We start from the raw sequence: 18,279 nt of genomic DNA, 5'->3' as shown, positions 1-18,279 counted from the left end.
ATTACTGTGAGAGCATTGTGTCTGACCTACCACTGTCTTGCACAGGAGCATTCATTTCTAGGTCACAATTAATCAGATGATATCGTACAAAGATTTTGCAGGGATGTGACAGTGACCCTGTGAAATGACTTGAAGCATAAATGGCAAAGCAGACTGTCATGGTCAGGGGGTTCCATCCCATGAACCCCACCAGTAAGCCCAGCTCTGCAGTAAAGTACTCCCCAATTCAAATGGCAATGTTTTACACGTATCTTACTTGAGCCTGATCACCATCACGAGGTACAAGACAGATCTAATTTCCCATGTTTTGATGACTATGGTATTAACCTCAGTCACATAATCTAACAGGGGAGCCATTTCCAAAGATCATGGAAAAGCAGTGTCAAGGAAGATCCTAGGGCACCATAACACCCCCTCATAGTCTCTCCTGAGGGCACGAGTCAGTGTAAATTTGCTGGAGGAGAAAGTAGCAATGAAATAACAGAGATCACCACAAACATTCCATCAACAGTTTGTTCTGTAAAATAGCACAGCACAATGTTCTCTAAAACATCAGTTCTGCTTTCTGGTAAGTCTGTTGGCCCACCAACACACTGGTGGCCACAGAAAATGTAGTTGTAACATAACATAGTTGGGACAAATCTTGTGAAATGTCTTCTTATACAATGAAATTGCCTTCCTCTCAGTGGGGTTCATACACACATTGATGGGTCACAACCCTTTTTATCCAAACCACCATCTTATCTGGATGGGATTTAATTGGACCCTTCCTCATTTAATAAACTAAATGTGGTCCTCCCCAACACCTGTTCATGAGTGGCTGGTGCAAAGCCAGGTAACTCCTCTCTCTGTGCAAACCAGAAATCACACACATGAAACTTCGGTGCAGAACTGCACATAAAGTGTTTCAGACCCGAATTTCACCTACACAAGGTCTTAGAAGTCTTAGAATACTTAAGCCTGGACCTGAGCCTCAAGCCCACACCTCACTTTCCAATATCTGCACAACTGGGAAGCAGAGGATTCTGCTTTACAGATCTCCAGAGGACTGAATCAGGGTCAGTCAGGAGATCAGATGAGAACCAAGGACTTTGGAAAATGTCAGAGGCAAAAGCTTAATAGCCACTGTGGAGGGTCTCAACCAAGCAGATGTTTCAAACATGTGCCTAATTTTTAAGTGCTGAGTTTGATGGCAGTAGATATTACAGTGGGCACCAACCCAAGACAGAGCTAAGGAGGAGAGGCTGGTGGACAAAATAGGAGGAAAAGCAGAGCATGAAAAACATTTTTTTCATGTGCTCTCTTAGTCTGTGTAATCTACCCAAGAAAGGCCTCAGCTAGCAAGTCAACTTCAGACCTCAATTATAACACATGGGCAGCTTTATTGCCCAACAAAAAGCACACTGGACATTTATGGTCTCATTTTATTAAATTCCCCTACGCATGACGCTCACTATTGGGTGTGTATGTGTGAGGTTAATATAAAAGTCCACATTATATTTGTATATTAACAAGATTAAAAGCTCACCTGCATGGCAGGTGCTGCTGTGGGCACAGGTTTGGGTTATGGATTAACCAAGTCCTATCAAAAACCGGGGTCTATCACCAAATCTAAAGCAGGAAAAGCAGGTGCTTTTCCTGCTGATGTAGCTGAGGGCTCCGATTGAATTACACCAGGAAAGAATAGCTTTACTTTCTTCATGAAATCTGATTAGAGAAAGAGAGAGCTAACACCTTACACAACATGGTGCAGCTTAAAGGACAATCTGCTCCTCTCATGGCCCCTTCTGCTGGTTACTTTGATCTAAGTTTTATTGTCTGGGTTTAACACCTCTGCCTTTGGTTTTACAGAAAACTTCTTTAGAGGCGTTTTCCTACACCAAGTAATTGCTCAAGTCTTTTCAGAGAAACCACCAATTATCCAGGATGCTGGAAACTAAACACCTGTAGTTTTGGCAAAATACAAGATTACTCTCACTGGTATTAAACAGGTAAGTGAAGACATGTCAAAGACTCAAGTTTTACTTTCTAAGATCAATGCTCAATAATAATAAGAGCAGTGTCAACAGCTCAGCACACTATGGGAGGAACCAGTTCATTCCTAAATGCAAGGAGACCTAACATCATAAAATAATACAGGCCAGACTGGCTTTCCAGCTCCCCTCAGTAGGATGCTCGTGGTACAAGGTCATTGTTATACCACCACTCCCCAGTTCAGTGCTAGAGTGTTACAGTTCTGTAGCACACACAAACCAGCAATTCCTTTCCAGAAGCTAATGAAAACCAGTCTGATTTTAGCCAGAATCCTACACAATAACCCTAATTTTAAGCATAAAAGTCGAAATCCCTTCTGGTCTTACCTCAAGTGACACAATCCTTACAACTGAACTCAGTAATTTCTGCATCCAGCCCAGCAACCTGTAGTTGTGTCAGAGATCATATTTCACATCACACATATACACACCTACTGTACAACAGAACTTGGTCTTAAAAATGCACTCAGTTTTCTATTTTGATGTGAATTTCCAGCCTCTCAAACGCTGATGATCCAGTGAAATCCTGCAGGGCAATTGGCCTCCCGGTCAGTTTTCCAAATCCAAAGTGATGTTTGAGAGCCCACCAGCTCTGAAATGTCAGACTGTTCACTCACCTCAAAGAACAGAATACAAGAAGTACAAATAAAGACAATGCTAAAAGCATTGCTGAAGTGTGTTTCAGGCCTGAAAGCAAGCTGGAGCTGCCAAATAACTGTTGTTCAGAATGGTCATCCTGTGTTTTTCCAATATTTTTGTACAGCTAAGTTAGTAATTTCATTACTAGAATCTATCCATTTACTTACACTCACTAAACCTCTAGCACATGTGCCAGCCTCAGATCATCCCTATTAAATATTTCTAAATCAGATGGCAAACCAGTAATAGCCCTCTCTCCCCTTTTGATAAGGTGGGAAGTAAAGAAGTTTAGAGGTTCCAGGATTTTTTTTTTTTTTTTCAATTTTAAAACGAAGTAAATGAAAAAGTTGCATCCAAGAACGGGTAGCAACAAAATTATAAACCAGCTGATGTGGAAACGTCAACATCATCTTCTAAACATGCAACTGAGGTTCGCAGCTGGTGCAAAAAAAGAAGGCAGCATTGTCTGTGAGCAAAGGCAGTGAGCAGGGACTGCAGGCTTTATTCTGAACTCTCCCACGGATTTCGAGCTCGGCTGTGGGCAGATCACCAAATATCTCAGCTGATCATCTACAAAATAAGGATAGCAATATTTTCCTATCCCAGCAGGATGTTTTCAGAAGAGTACTTGGGAGGCACTCAAACAATGCAATGATGGGGGCCATGGAAAGTATCTGTGCAGAACAAAGACAACACCTGCTCAACCAGTTAATGGAAAAAAGATGACTGAGACTGTTATAAGGAACTTTTAGCATTAAAGGAAAGGACAAGCTGGAATTGTCTCTGGCTTACAGTTAAAAAATTCAGCATCAATAAACCATTTTTTTTAATGTAATTACTGTGGAAAAAATTCAAGTATAGGACCAGATATGAAAACCAACGCAAATAAACTACATAAGTGGCTGGAATTCTAAGTCAAAGACAATGTTTAGGTTTCCCCTTATTGTGGGTAACATGGATAATTCATGACAAAACATCATTTGACTTCCTTTAGCAAACGAGTGCACACATGATGGAGGTAACTGCATACCATGGTTTTCCCTCCAGAACTGCAACAATTTTAGTTAACAAAGACACTTTTTATAAGCATTTATGTTGTGAGTCCATTTTACAGAGTCTTGAAGTTCTGCTCATACTCTTTGTGGGAGATAATGTCAGGTGGCAGCTCCAGTGCTTTGCTGTACATATCACTGTGTACTTAGTATTTGAAGAATGCCAGCTCAGCCTTGAGGGCTTTTTCCCCTGAACGTTTTTCTTTCACTTTATGCTGGGAAAACTGTAGCTCTACAGAAAAAGTCCTCAGCCCAGAATGAAATATGAAGTTTATGATTAGGGAAGTCTGATGATCTGGTGTTTATTCCTGAACTAGTAACAGATTTCCCATGACCTTAATTTCTTCATTTGGATACTCTGTGATCCATCTAGAAAAAAAAAAAAAGGGATGGTATGTCTGGAGGATGCAAGAAAGCCCAGCTCCCAGTTCTGAAACATGTTAGCCTACACTTCTACAAACCCCCTAATAAAGATGATGAACATGATTAAATCTCTGGACCATCTCCATTTCTCCCCATTGGAGATTAAGTGTTCCATTCTCACTGAAAGGCTTCGCATTCTACACTGCCACAGATCCAGGGAAGCTTCAGATTCAACTAACAAAATTTCCAGCAATACATCATTACCTTTTGTAAGTTTTCTTGTTGCTTCTAGGATTTATGCAGCAGCAGTCCCCTGGTAACAAAGCTTTTTAATTCATTCACCAAACCACGTTGGAAAGAAGAGCTGAAGTGTTAAAAGATGTGAGTGTCACACATATTGTGACATCTGGTAGCAAGCAGAGAAGAGTGTCCAAATTAAGTCTTCTCATCAAGGGAAAGATCAAGTTATCCGACCTGCTTGGCTTGTCAGTGAGCAAATACAGCCTGGGAGAAGGGCAAGACATTCCCTCTTTTTTCCCAAAAAGGTGAGGGAGGTAGAAATGAGATTAAAGAGAACCCAGTAGAGAGAACTGCACGGAGAATTATGGGGAGACAGTGCAAGGTCAAGTATGAGCAACAGAGCACACACAGTCCAGGCTCATCTTCCTGTCTGGAACAGGAAGCTGAAGGAGCATTTTTTTTTTGCTACCCCTATTAGAACCGTCCTTGTAATGCTGTAAACATTTGTAAGCCATTAGCTAGATCCAGCAGCACATGGTGTAACAACAAAAGCTAGGTTTGTTCCAGCCATGGGAATCCTTTCCGGTGAAAGCACGGAGAGGTGGGCGGGACAGGACCTCAGGGAGCAGCTGAGGCATCACCAGGCAAGGGCAGGTTCACAAACATCCCCACAGAGCTGCAGCAGGTGACTGGCAAACAAACCCCTCCTAAAGGAGCACTGAAGTGGAGTCTGCATCCCCAGACACAGTGCTTGGAGTCAGGCAGCTTCCCTCGCCTGCAGCAACTCTTTTTGCTGAAATCCAAACTGCAGCTTCTCGGAGAACCAGCACACAGGGATTACACACCACCTACACTTCACTCCTCTCACCCATTTACACATTTGGATACTGTTTAGAAAACCTATTTGCCTGTCTCTTGTTTGTCTGTAATTATTTCCTCTAAAGTTCTTCTCAACTCACACCTTTGCAGTTTCTTAAAAAGGACACCTCCCCCCACTTGCTGATTTTAAAATTCAGGGCCCAAAATACAGGGCCCCAAAGAGAAGGACTATTACAAATTACAGCAAAGCTGTAATCTTTTGATTACAAAATCTTTTGATCTCTTTGAGATGCTGTTGGCTCACTCAATTTATATTGAATATCAGCCCTATAATATTTGTCTTCTAATACCACTTATTCCCTGACACGTACTTTGAAATCGTAACAGTGCATATTTATCTCTTAAATTTTTCTTTACAATTTTGGTAATTTCCTCTGGTTTATAAAGGTCATTTTGGAACAGTGTCATATATATTGCTTAGAGAGGGACTACAAACCCGATCTTAGCCTTCCACTCCCCAGCCCCAAATTATCTCTACCCAGAGCTCACATAACAAATGGCTCTGAATGTTTCTAAAGACTGCAGATTAAGTCAAACCCATTTGATTTGTGGAAAACTCCCAACAGCTGTATAGGCTTTTAATCAGACAAAAAAAAATCTAGTGAAAGAAAAAAAATCATTAACACCTACATAAAAAAAAAAAAGGCAGGCAAACACCTATTTTTATTTTGCTTTCAATAAAAACCCAAGACAGAGCTCTGGAATTACTTCACCTGACTAAAGTACAATGTTAAATTGTACCAAAAGCTGTGGTAACACTATGTACTACTCTTAATATACAGGCAGGTGAAAAGATAAACCATCTACCAGGGTAAGAGACACATTTACTTCACATATCAGTGTTAATTAATCTATACCCCCCCATCACTTTCCCACAGGACCTATTTTATCTTATAGTTTTGTATGCCCCTATTTTTTTTTTTGTGCACATTAGGAAGTGCTGGAGGGATAAAAAGCAATGTTCCCCAAAATGTGTCAGTAGATGTAAACATAACCCCAAAAGAGGCCATGAAAGCACATGTCACATGCTCCATTCATATAAACTCAAGACAGTGTTTCTTCCTTTGTCTGTAATTCTTACACAGTTTCTAAGCTATTCCAGCTGCCTGTTTGCAGCTCAACCAGTTTATGTTCCTTCATAGTTAATTGTGCTTGTGAGGTTTATCACTGTATTTCTGTGTTTTTACTAAAAGAATCAGGAACATTTCAATTGCATCCATCCTCTCCCTCCACTCCTAAATCTTAAAGCAACAAAAATTCACAGTAAATCAAGAAGGAAAAGTAAAATAGCCGAGGAATCTCAAATTAGCCTTAATTAGGTGATTAAGGTCCTCCTTCAGAAGCTAGAAAAATTTGGTCCTGATTTAATAACACAAGATGATCTGCTCTTTGCTTTGGCCTTCATGTGCTTCACACCTGAGAATCTGCAACAACCACTGTCAGAGACATCAGCTTGACCCAGGATTGACTTTGTTCTGCCCATAAAATATCCATCATCTTCTAAATCAGAACCTGTTCCAAAAGAATGCCACGAACTCTGCTAAATCATGGGCAAAATCTGCCCCAGTCAACATGCTAGCAGGATGCTTTTTGCACTGATCTCTCCAGGAGGAGATGAAGGGATACCTGGTTTGTAGAGATTGAAGCACAAGTGAAAATCAACCTGCTCAACACCCCCAACGCCCGGTTCCAATGAGGTTTCACCTTAAAAATTCAGCGTCCCAAGTGCCTACAGATGATTCTGTGCCTCTAGAGCTGGAGAATAGCAGAGCAGCATCCTTTAGGTGCTGCATTTTGAAACCAGGCAGATATGTCCCACGGGCGTGTAACCTCCTCCTTGGGCCCAGCCTTTAACCAGCAAAGGTAATGGGAGCAGAGATGTTGAGCACTGCAGAAATGAGCACCAAGGGAAAGGCAAAAAAACCCAAACCACAAGAACCATTGCAACACCCCGATTATTTCCACAGTTTGAGAAAAAGTTTTTTTAATAACGCAAACCTCAAGTTTTACCTTATTATGTACATTCATTTTCATGATTTTACACAGTTATTGCATAATGTGGTCATTTACATCTTCCAGTTCAAGTGACATTAGGTGGCACAATTTTGTATTAAATTCTAGTTACACTTTCAGGCAATTACACCAATGTGAAACAAGAACAAGATAGACTATTCCCTTCAGAATGCCTTCTTCACATTGCCCAGATGCAAAGAAAGCATAATGGAGACAGTTGTGATGTTTATGATAATCCCACACTGATTCGTGCTGCTTTGGTAGACTGTAGTGGAATGTAATGGCAAAAAAACCAAACAACCAAAAGCAAACAAAAAACCAAACCCAAACAACCTTAGGAGGCAAAAAAAAAATAATTAAACCAGTTAAGAACTGTACACTTCCTTTTTTGGAAAGGCAAAACTACTTCAAGTATTCAGAAAAGTGGGAAAAAAATAACTTTTTATTTTCAGTAAAAAGGTAAAATAGACTATTTAACCCCTGTGTAATAAGTGCCAATAAATTGGTGGAAGTGATTATATATCATGCTGGAAGGAGCAGAAACCATCCTGACATAAAGCCATACTGGAAAAAAAACAAACTCAAAACTAGAAAAAACAGTGCTGATGCCTTTATCAGCTTGCCATGATGAGTGCTTTAAGTGCATGACTGAAAATAAGCAGTGATGCCACTGGAACCAGTGCAAGTGAGTTCCTGGGGAGCTTAATCTGGAAGAGAGACAAGAGACTGAACACAGACAAGGGCCTGGCTTAAGATGCAAGATTACAAAAGTAAAGAAAGATTGCAGGAGTAGCCCACAACTCAGTTCAGTTTTGTTCTACACATGTAGAAGCTACAACACATTTCACTCCACAGCAAAAAGAAAATACGGGCAAAAAGATAAAGAAACAGACAGACAAGAATCATTAAGCCACCTTTGAACAGTGAGACAACAAGGCAAAAATAAGCTTTTGAGTGAAAAAGCACCATCATCCTGGATATTTTCCTCTCCCTCACGCAGGACAGAAAGAGAGGCTAATGAGAAAAAAAAAAGAGGGAAAAGTATACAGGATGATTGCTTGGCACTTCTGAAAACTGTTTTTTATCTTAAAAAAAAAAAGAATCAAATAACTTACAAGTAGTAGCAGTGTTTTATGGGCAATTACCTTCCCCAAGCCCTTGTCCCTACAGAGGTGACCACAACAGTGTCTGTTTTGGTGACAAGTGTCTCCATGAGAAGGCAGTACCTCAAAGAGCAGTTTCATTTTCACATCTCAAAACAGTAGCTGGGATTCATTCTGATCTTCACAGCAGTTTACTACTCACAGGGTGAAGATTCAAACAAACAAAAAAAAATCACCTTTTCAGAGGAATACCAAGGGACAGTGAAAAGCACCCGGACACAGGTTACTGTTAATTCCCCACTTTAGGTTTGTTGAGGAAGTCACTTACCCAAAAAAGTTTTACCCGGGTGAAAGTCAGTGATATGGAACGTGTGGTCATTAAGCCATAAAGGTATGTGATCCTGCAATACTGGTTGAGCACCTTCTAATCCCACAGACTCGAATTAAAAATTTGAACTGCTGAGCACTTTGATTATCCCAACTCAACCCTTTTTTTTTTCCATCCCCCTTTAAGCGGGAGACTGGCAGCGATCGTGGCGCGACGTTCCGGCCAAAGTTCAGCTCTTTCATGGAACACGGCACAGAGGCAGGACGGGAAAGTAAAAGGAAGAGGGTTCACTAAAAAGCAGCATGAGAATGTTTACTCCAGAAGAGCTCAGTTTTTACCACATGGAAAAGCACGAGTGCGACGGCTCCGGTCGCGGTTGGAGCCGCTCTCACAGCGACCAGCACGACGCAACCGGCACCAACCCTTGAGCAAAAGCAGAGGAAAGCAGAGGATGTGCAAAGCAGGCAGCCCCTGCCCCTCAGCTGAAACAGATTGTGTTCCAACGTGATTAACTCCTGAAAATTCGGTAAGATACGCTGGTGTCACATTACAGCAAAAATAGTGTTTCGACTCTCACTACAAAAAGATTAAGGATTCTGTTCTGGTCCTGCCTAGTCCATTCATGACTTGCAGGGCACAGCCCTTGCCACATTGCCAGAAAAGGCAGTTCCATTTTCCTGTGCTGAAGAAAGTAGGAGGCTTAGTGGTTATAAAGTTCATCTTTTAAAGTGCACTGTCATTTTAAACACACTTTCCCTCTTAAAAAAAAGAAAATAAAACATGTTCTGATATCAACAGTCTATAAAAATAATGGCTGCAACGCTCCTCTAAAACTGCAACTTAAAATCAAGTCAAGTTAGCAAGATTCAAATCTTCTGCGAAAAAGATATGAACCCAAAAATAAAATAACCTTCCTGCAGAGAATTGCCAAGCAAAACCTCACACACTGTCCTAACAAGCCCCTCTTCCTAAACAGCATCTCACAGAAAATCCAGTTTCTTCCAGCTGACAACCTCAAGAAAACAGAGGTCTAAACAAATCAGTCCTTCCCACCAGTCACCTACATAACTGCAGGTGTGGGTGCTGGTGCAGTTTTTCCATCAACTCCTCCTCTGTAGGTTCTTCCAAAACATCTCTACAAAGAAAAAGCATGAGTTGTTAGGGGCAGCAAAGGGAGCTTTCTCAGCATTTGTTTTAGCAATGCACATACTGAGGATGTGACGTGTGCTCGTTTCAAGAATGAAACAAGGAATTAAAATCACAATAAGTTGATGCTCCCTAAAGATGCATCTACTTGCAAATGATCCATCCTCTACAGATGTGTCATGGAAACCAGCAGCTGTTTTCCCACAAGAAGCAGGGAAGCAATTTCCTGCACACAGTACAACACAAGTGAAGGTCAGTAGATTTGTTTTCCTGAAAAAACTCCCAGATGAGAACATGTTCCCAGTGCTACTATTGAATATCCAACGTGCACCAGAAGTTCCACTCATACACGATCATCAAGTCTCAACTCACCACCCACAATTTCATAATAAGCCAAGAACACGCATCACTTTCCTCATCTTCCCTTTTCTTCTTTCCCTTGGTTTTGTCCCCCTCAGCAGTTGTTCCCCCCACCCCCAGCACCTCTTCTCCCACCCTGCTACGAGCACAAAGCATACAAAGGCTAGGATTCCACGTCAGCTTAAACCAGGCCTAACTAAAGCACTTGTTGATTTTTTCCTAAGTAACAGATAGAACAGTTTGCTTCAGAGGGAGGAGATGGAAAACAAGCCTTTGCCCTCTTGCAGGTAGCACATCTCCTTTAAAACAGAACATAAAAAACCTAGATTGATTATCAAATCCAGTCCAACTCACCTGAACATTAGTTCCACTGTCCTCTGGTATTCAACATCTGAAAGAGACTCTCGATGACAGCGACGGTCCCACTTGTGAATAAAGTTCTGAAATGTAAAAGGAACAGGGAAAAATTAAAAGGACTACTTCTGATGACATCAGAAATATCTAGTCACTATGTCTGCAGGTAAGGTTTGGGAGGGGGGTGAGCTTTGTTTTTAAACTCAGTGTCAGAGCACATTTACTGGCTGTGGGTCACTGCTTTATTCGAGCCTGTTGTTCAGGAAAGAAATAACTTTCTCATCACAAACTGAAAGAACAGCAGAGCACAAGAGAGCCCTGCTGCCTTCTGCTCCTAGCAAGGACTGCCTCCCCAAGACAACCAAGTGAACTACCCACAAATTTTTACCTGCTCTGAATTTCTTCCACTTTAAAACCCCAACCGTATATAAACCTACTGCTAGTCCAGGCATCACAGCTTAAAGCTCAGCTACTGGTTTTGTCACGTTCCCTTCCCCATCTTGAATAACACTGACAAATTAATAACTGGGGAGCAGACAAGACAGCTCAGGGGAAAAATAAAAGGGGGGGAGAAAAATAGTGAGATGCTGCTCTCCTCCTTCAGAATGCTGCATCTTGGCTCTTACAGCAAAAACTTTGGCCACAGCCCTGCAGAAGTAAGCAGACAGAAGATGTCTTGGACTGAAAAGTTTGCCATTCTTCCTACTATAATAAATTTAAATTCTCAATACCTTCAGCAACAACAAAAACATCTCCCAAAGAAACTTTTAGAGGTTTTGAGATGGGGTGAAGTGCCCTCTACAGGTACTCAGTTCCTTCCATTACTTATAAGAGAAGTCTACAATTATTAACCTGGAGGAGATGGTTCTGATTAGCATTCCCTTCACCATCAGAAATTTGAATTTGCAGGATAAACATACACAAGAAACTGGCAGAACTATATGTTCTTCATGGCATTGCTTGGATACCTCCATTTCCCCAGCTTCTTTGAAAGACTCTAGAATACGGTCTCTTAAAAAGAAATAATCAGTTCCACCCTTCTAGCGTGGAACTGAACAATGGTAAATTCAAATCAGGGTGGGAAGAACCACAGGAGAGCCAAATAAATTAAAAATTTGAAGAGCTAACTTCATTTGTTGATACATCAAAAGGCAAAAAGCCTGCAGCTTGAATAACTAATGCTGAAGTTAAGTGCAAATGTACAAGAGACAAGCAATTTTATAATACTTATAACATTTTTCATCTTTATAGAGAGTGACATAATGAAAATGTACATACCCAATGAGATGCAACCAGTTTTGTGACAGAACTGCAAGTAAAGCACACAATTGTCTAGGAAAAAAACCAACCTCCTTCACTCCTCACGGGAAGGGCAGCGAGGAGAAAGGTAAAGAAAGAACACACACAAGCCCAACATACTCTTCTCAAAAAGTTGCCTGGGTTCTTTTAACTTCCTGCAGAAATTAGAACCCAGCTTTGGGATCCAATGCCAAATAAACACATTTCCTTACCTCCAGAAGTAAAGCTACGAAGAGATTAACCCAGATGACAGAGGAGATCAACCACCAGGCTACAAAATAGATCTTTGCCCACCTGCAGATCAGATTACACAGACAATAAGTAAGGTAGGCAGTAAATACCCTCAGCCTCAAAGTGAGCAGAGCACCATGAAATCACATTTTTCCTTGAAATATAATACTACTCCTTTTTTGATGTCAAATGAGGTAGGGAATAAAAAAATTAAAAATAGAAAAATCTTAGCCCTTCATTAAATCAACCAGACTCACTCTCCCCACTCAATCTGCTTAATTGAACTCTGAAGGGACAGAAAAGCAGCCCAGTAGAAGCTGTGCTGGATCACAGGAAGAGATCCACCTGGGATAGTATCCTTAGAATGGTCAAAAGCAGAAACATAGGAAAGAGTGCAAAACCATGGCAAAATATCTGTGTTGCTACCCTCTAAGCGCTCCCCAATCTCCAGCTGTTTGCAGTTCAGAGATTTCTTGAATTACAGGGAGCTTCCATTCACTGCAGATCCAATGGATTTCTCTGTCATGGCTTGTCCAGTCTCCTCCAGACCACGTTAAACATTTATCCCACACAGAGCCTGCAGAACTTAACTAAGGGCTTGGGATAACCAGCCAAGGAGCACTGGAACAGCTCAACCCAGAAGCCACCCAGTTCATTCAAACATTCCCATAAAGTCATTAAATACAAATGAAAGATATGCCCAAGGGTTTAAGTCTGCCAAAAAAATTGTTCACCCACAGAGAAAACACAGAAGCATTAAATTTCTTTCCTTTATACCTGAATTTCCAGAAGAAAGGTAAGCAGCAGCCCTCTTAGCAGGTGGAATTGTGCCATGTGCATAATTCTTGTTCAGTTACCTTCCAAACTGGATTTATAGGAGACTTTTTCAGTATTGTTACTGCTACTTACGGACTTGAATATCTTGAAAACGCATCCAAAAAGACCTGCCAGTTGTTCACCACCATCACATCCCAGAGGGTCACCACTGCTGCCTAAATAAAAGTGAGCAGAACAGAAGGTCAGTGGTTATTTCTCACACACTCAAGGCTCAGAAAATGAGGAGAGGTAAGAGGAGAGGGGAAGAGGGAAGGATGTCATCAGTGATCACACTCACGGCAAAGTCATCGAAGTTGTTGGGCCAATATTCCAGCTGCTCGTAGGTCCCACACTGCAAAGTGCCATTAGCAAATGTTGTGTTGGCAGCACTGTGGGAGAATTACAGGGGGATGTGAACACAGCTTTCTGTAAACTGTACCTTAAAACCAAAATTATCCTGAGTGCCCTGCAGAAAGTTCAGTATCTCAAAGGCAGAAAACAAGGGAAACAGTTCAAAACCAGACGAGCCTTCCTGCAATTTCAGTGCAGCAAGAACAGAACATGAAGCCTTGTGATTTAACATTAAAATTCAAACATTAAAATTCAGCTCCAAGAATAAGAGAAAACAAACAACAACAAAACAACCACAAACAGGTGCTTTTGAAAGACAGGATTCTTTGTGAGCAGTGATGTTGAGAACCTCACCTGGTGTTTCCCAAGGGAACAACGGCACCTTTAAACAGCATTATGCCAGTGATAGCAAATGCATAGAAAACCACCTGGGAGGAATACAAGCAGCTGTTAGCTTTGAATATTTCTGTCACTAAATGAGAAAGCAACGCAATCGATATGGAATTTATATTTGTACCACAGGTGAAGGAATTACGTCAAGAACAACGCCTGAAGCTTTTAAAGTGAAAATACTTAACTGTTTGCTCTTACTTTTTAATATTCTATTTAACTTTCTGTTCCTAAAATGCATTAAATCCTTTTATTTTATGATCTATTTTACTTTTTGGTCTGTTTTGCTTTTTTGTGTCTCAGAGTGTTGATATTTAACTGTTAACGTTGCAGAATAGCAACTTAAACCAAAACACACTGACAGTATTTACAAAGCAAAATCTAAATATTTTTATTTAGGGCGTTTTCTGCTAGATTCAGTGAAAATAAGTTTTTATTAAACTTAGCTGAAGGACAAAACCAAGCCAGTATTTTATATTACACCAGCAACTTTCTTAAAAATGTTACAATTAGCCTAAAAATAAAGTTTTCGGTAACACAGAGGAGTTTGAAATTCCTTTCTTCTACTTGTTGGAAATGCAAACTTCCCTTTAAAAAGACACTTTTCAGTCTTTAGCAGTCACTTGGGTAATTTTCTAGTTTTTATCCTACAAAGATTGTTCTAGAAATAACCTACAGCTTCGCTCCTCTGAGAAAGACCCACTTGTCCCAGGAAAGCTTGAAACAAGCTGAGTCTTAAAAATAAAAATACTTTTTTCATTTGATTTTTTTTTTGTATTTTGTTACAAACAGACCTAAGGAGGGGGAAGTCTGGGAGGAAGAGAACTGCCCTGGCCTATGAACCACAGCACTTTGAACATCACTGGAGTAAGTTGAAGCTGATATTTCACAGCCTGCCAGAAGATGGGGCAATAAAATTAATTTTATTCTTTGAAAAAAAACCCATATATTTCAAAGACTCACTGCATGAGAAATTAGCTAATTAGTTACATTACTTTATCAGCATGTGTTCCAGCCTAGCTTTAGGAAAGATATTTTCTATCAGCTGGCAGTGGAGTCAGATTTCAGCAGAGCAGCAGCTCGGTGACAGCTTCCACATAGCCTGGGGCAAAAGCAAATTAAACTAATGGAAGTGGCAAGCACTGTGGCAGATTTGCCTCACAACTGCTGCAAAACTACAATTCACACTCCTGACACTCAGGGCAATCAGCAGCAGCCACTTTATGAGAATCATGTCTCACATATATGCATAGAGACACTACAGTGAAACACTAACGCACATTTTATGAAAATAAAAATCAAGCCTATTGCTACAGGCTCCCACCCCTTCTTTCAGGAATGAAAGAAAATACTTCTCAGTTCCAATAAAAGCTCCCAGTGGCAAGTGTGACTTGTAGAGCACAACAAAAGTTGTTACCAAATTTGCTTTGCCCCAACCAATATCTTTATTTCAAACTGTAACACACACCAATCTAGGGCCCCTCCTCTACAGATAAAAGTAGAGATTATTAATGACAAAAACAGACATTCTGGTTAAATTGCATGCTAAATGTATAGACTAGAACAACAAATCATTGGTCTCTAACCACTACCTCAAAATAAAGTATCCTACAAAACCCCATGCACAATAACAAAACAAAACCAAACCTACCCAGGTACTTCTTTGCTCTACCAGGAAGACTTGTTGCAAAGCCAGAAACTCAGGATTTGGGAGGATTTGTGTAATGGACATCATGCATTGTGATCCACCCTTTAATCACATGGTTACAGAGCATGTGCTCTACACAGACACACCCAAAACAGGATGAGAGGAGGCTTTCAAAAGCCATGTCCAAACATGCCATCTCAAGACCTTCTCAACTGGAAAACGATTTTCAAGTGGTTCTGCTATTTAATAAGCAAATATTAATAAGCAAATCAGGGTAAGGAAAACTGGTCTGCTTTTAGCATGGATGAATTTTGATTTGCAACCAGAGTATCCAGCCTGAGGCAAGCACTCTGAGGAAGCTTCAGTCACTCTAAAGATCCTCCTGATAAAAGAGGCACTGTCACGGTGCACAGGCCATAACAAAACAGCAGTTTGTCCTGGCTTTCAAACACAGAAGAGAAGAACTGGCTGATTGAGGTGATCCTGGTGACTGTACAAGATACTTGTTAACTCTGTTGGAGACATACCCTTATTAGACTGCTAACTATAACAAAGCAAATGACAGCCTTGCATCATGACTTACCACGAGGATTCCTGCAAAGGCTCTTAAGTTCTTTACCAGATCCAGCAATGTAGTGACAACCAAAGCCATGAACTAAAACAAAGCAGAATTCTACATGTATGACATTCATCCCACTTCCATTCCACATCAAATTATTTTTACTAAAAGGACAAAGAAATACCAACAGGGAAAGTGAACTATGACTACATGCAAGACATCTTTGATACAGAGAAATTTCCATGATTTATTTAAAATGAATGAACAATGCTGTAGGAGTCTTTTTCACAGACAGACATCATCAAAAGTCTTAAATATATACAGGCACTGCAACCTAAAAGACTATATGTCTAGTAAGACTAGAAAGAATGGGAGGCAAGCAAAACACCAGCACCTCCCAGCTCCAGGGTGACTGCTTCATATTTGACCCACATAATTCCTATTTTACACTTTCCACTGACACCATCAGGTTTGGTATTTATGGCTTACTGAAGTGAGATATAAACCCTGCACCCGACATTAATTTGGGCTTAGCTTTTAAGCAAGTAAATGCAGAATTATAACAAACAATCAAAGTGATTCCTGACTCAAGTACATGTATCGTGGTGGAAATACCTCTGCTGGGAAGGTGGAGAAGGATTTATCCCACAAAACCCTTTGCATTACCAAATGTCTTGCAGTATCTAGTGAAAGCAATTCTAACTCCTCCTTAGTACAAAGTTCTCCAAGGATATCCCAGCCACTCATCTAATTAAGACTGAAGCACCACACGAGCTGCACGAGTGTTTCTGGATAAGTTTGCCCACCTTAGAATAGCAGCAGCAACTGCCACCACACCAACAGAACTTGTCTGCTGCCTCAACAGAGAAAACCAGCCCCAGAGACAGGGAATTTGTGAGGGGCTGTGCAACAGCCAGGACAGTCAGAGCTGAGCTCTGACCCCACCCATGGGCAAAAGAATTGCAGTCTGTACATTATTCTGAAAGGCTGGAACAAAATTTATGAGGTGACCAAGAAAGAAATGGGAGTTGTGGAGGGATGAGCACTCACCTTCATGTTGGGGATGATCCGCAGGAAGCGGAACACGATCAGCATGTTCACCAGCCGCACCATATCCCACAGGGATAACAGACCCATCAACTCAGGTCTCCTGGGAAAGATGGGAGAAAACAACCAATCAGAGAAACAGCTCGTGACAGAGAGACAGAGTTTCATCTCCTGGGCTACAGGTAACTGTAAGGATGTTCATTTACTTAGCAGGAATCTCACCCTTGACAACTGTTGCAGGAAGCGACCCCCCCACCGTTTACCCTGGGCTCTTAAACATGCAGAGAGTGCTCTTTAAAGTGCATGTTTATGAAAGAAATTATTTAAGACAACACTGCAGAGAACACATATTCTAGATAACAGTCACATCACTGTCCTGAAGGTGTTACATCTACAGACCAACAGCACACACTCACCAGTGACTCATGGGGGTTATAATCTGTTTGCAGTGACTGACACAAAGACCTAACAAGTGTTACTGGTGCTCCAAGATGTAGAGCAATCAATCATCTGCATTTAAGAATCAAAGGGCGAAATCAAACCCAAACAGAATCAATTCTAAGATAATAACGAATGCCATTAGACTGTAGCAATTACTATTCTGCCAACCATCACTTTTTTGTAGTGTTGTTTTTAGTAGTGTTCAAGTATAAGCCATTTTCAAAACATAAGGTCTACCAGGTCTCTGCAGAGATAACAGTGTAAGTTGTTTTTTGTAACAAGAAAAGATCAGGAGAGTTATCCAAAAGCTGTTTGATCTTAAAAAAAAAAAAAAAAAAAAAATCAAAATACAACTGCTTGGTACTCCAGTATAGACAAATAGTCTAAGTCTGTGGGCATTTTTCTATTAAATTTTACAGCATGACCCAGTCCAGTCACTGAGCAAAGTGCAGCAGTTCACAGAGGTCACCTACCAGCCAGGATGAGGAAATCCATACACAGCAAAAGTTGCAATCTCCAAAATCTTTAGTTAGGAAAGAAAGAGAGGAAAAAAAGGTCAAAATTTTACTTTGTAATTCTGAGTTTCAGAAATTCTGTAAGCTTCTTGACAGGAAACATTTTTAAGAGCATTAAGCTGCTTTTTTGACTCACTTTAAAGCTCTGAGTTGTCATATTTGCCCAGTTATTCCCCAGATTATCTCAATGTACATAGGTCATTCAATAAAAGGATACACAGTGAATACCATTAGCCATGAATTTGACCTCATCTGCCACGTGGGCTTCAGGTTTTTACCAAATAGTTATTACAATAACCTGCCTCTTTATTGAAAGAACAAGGTCATCTTAGCTGCATAACAGAACTCCTTATGCAATTATTTAAAGAGCTGAATATTTCCAAATAGCAATAAAAAGACTTCTTATAAGAAAACTCACCTTTTCCATGGATTTAAAGAAGCCTGCCTTCAGAAAGCAGACCCTAAAGGAACC

The 18,279-nt window shown here is 40.6% G+C and overlaps 1 protein-coding gene across 3 annotated transcripts in view; it reads right to left on the bottom strand.

Moving 5' to 3' along the window:
- Window positions 1-18,279, bottom strand: part of TPCN2 (two pore segment channel 2) — a 55,214-nt gene that overhangs the window by 20,307 nt on the left and 16,628 nt on the right. For 2 of the 3 annotated variants that reach the window (XR_003542806.2, XM_039386017.1), the window contains exons 17-24: window positions 17,766-17,815; window positions 16,855-16,954; window positions 15,829-15,900; window positions 13,562-13,635; window positions 13,155-13,245; window positions 12,950-13,032; window positions 12,022-12,103; window positions 10,511-10,596 (exon numbers count right to left, since the gene is read on the bottom strand). Coding sequence is in view for 2 of the 3 variants with exons in the window: in XM_039386017.1 (XP_039241951.1) it covers window positions 10,511-10,596; window positions 12,022-12,103; window positions 12,950-13,032; window positions 13,155-13,245; window positions 13,562-13,635; window positions 15,829-15,900; window positions 16,855-16,954; window positions 17,766-17,815 (638 nt within the window). In the remaining variant the exon portion in view is untranslated. Of the gene's footprint in view, window positions 1-7,161; window positions 9,786-10,510; window positions 10,597-12,021; window positions 12,104-12,949; window positions 13,033-13,154; window positions 13,246-13,561; window positions 13,636-15,828; window positions 15,901-16,854; window positions 16,955-17,765; window positions 17,816-18,279 lie in introns of those variants that run through there. The other variant, XM_027732457.2, reaches the window with a different exon arrangement.

The sequence above is a fragment of the Pipra filicauda genome, unplaced genomic scaffold (assembly GCF_003945595.2).
Source record: "Pipra filicauda isolate LSUMZ 115617 unplaced genomic scaffold, ASM394559v2 scaffold45_size4122338_pilon, whole genome shotgun sequence".
In the NCBI taxonomy this organism is placed as follows: Eukaryota; Metazoa; Chordata; class Aves; order Passeriformes; family Pipridae; genus Pipra; species Pipra filicauda.
The sequence above is the reverse complement of the archived record's forward strand: the minus strand, read 5'-3'. Positions and strand labels throughout refer to the sequence as shown.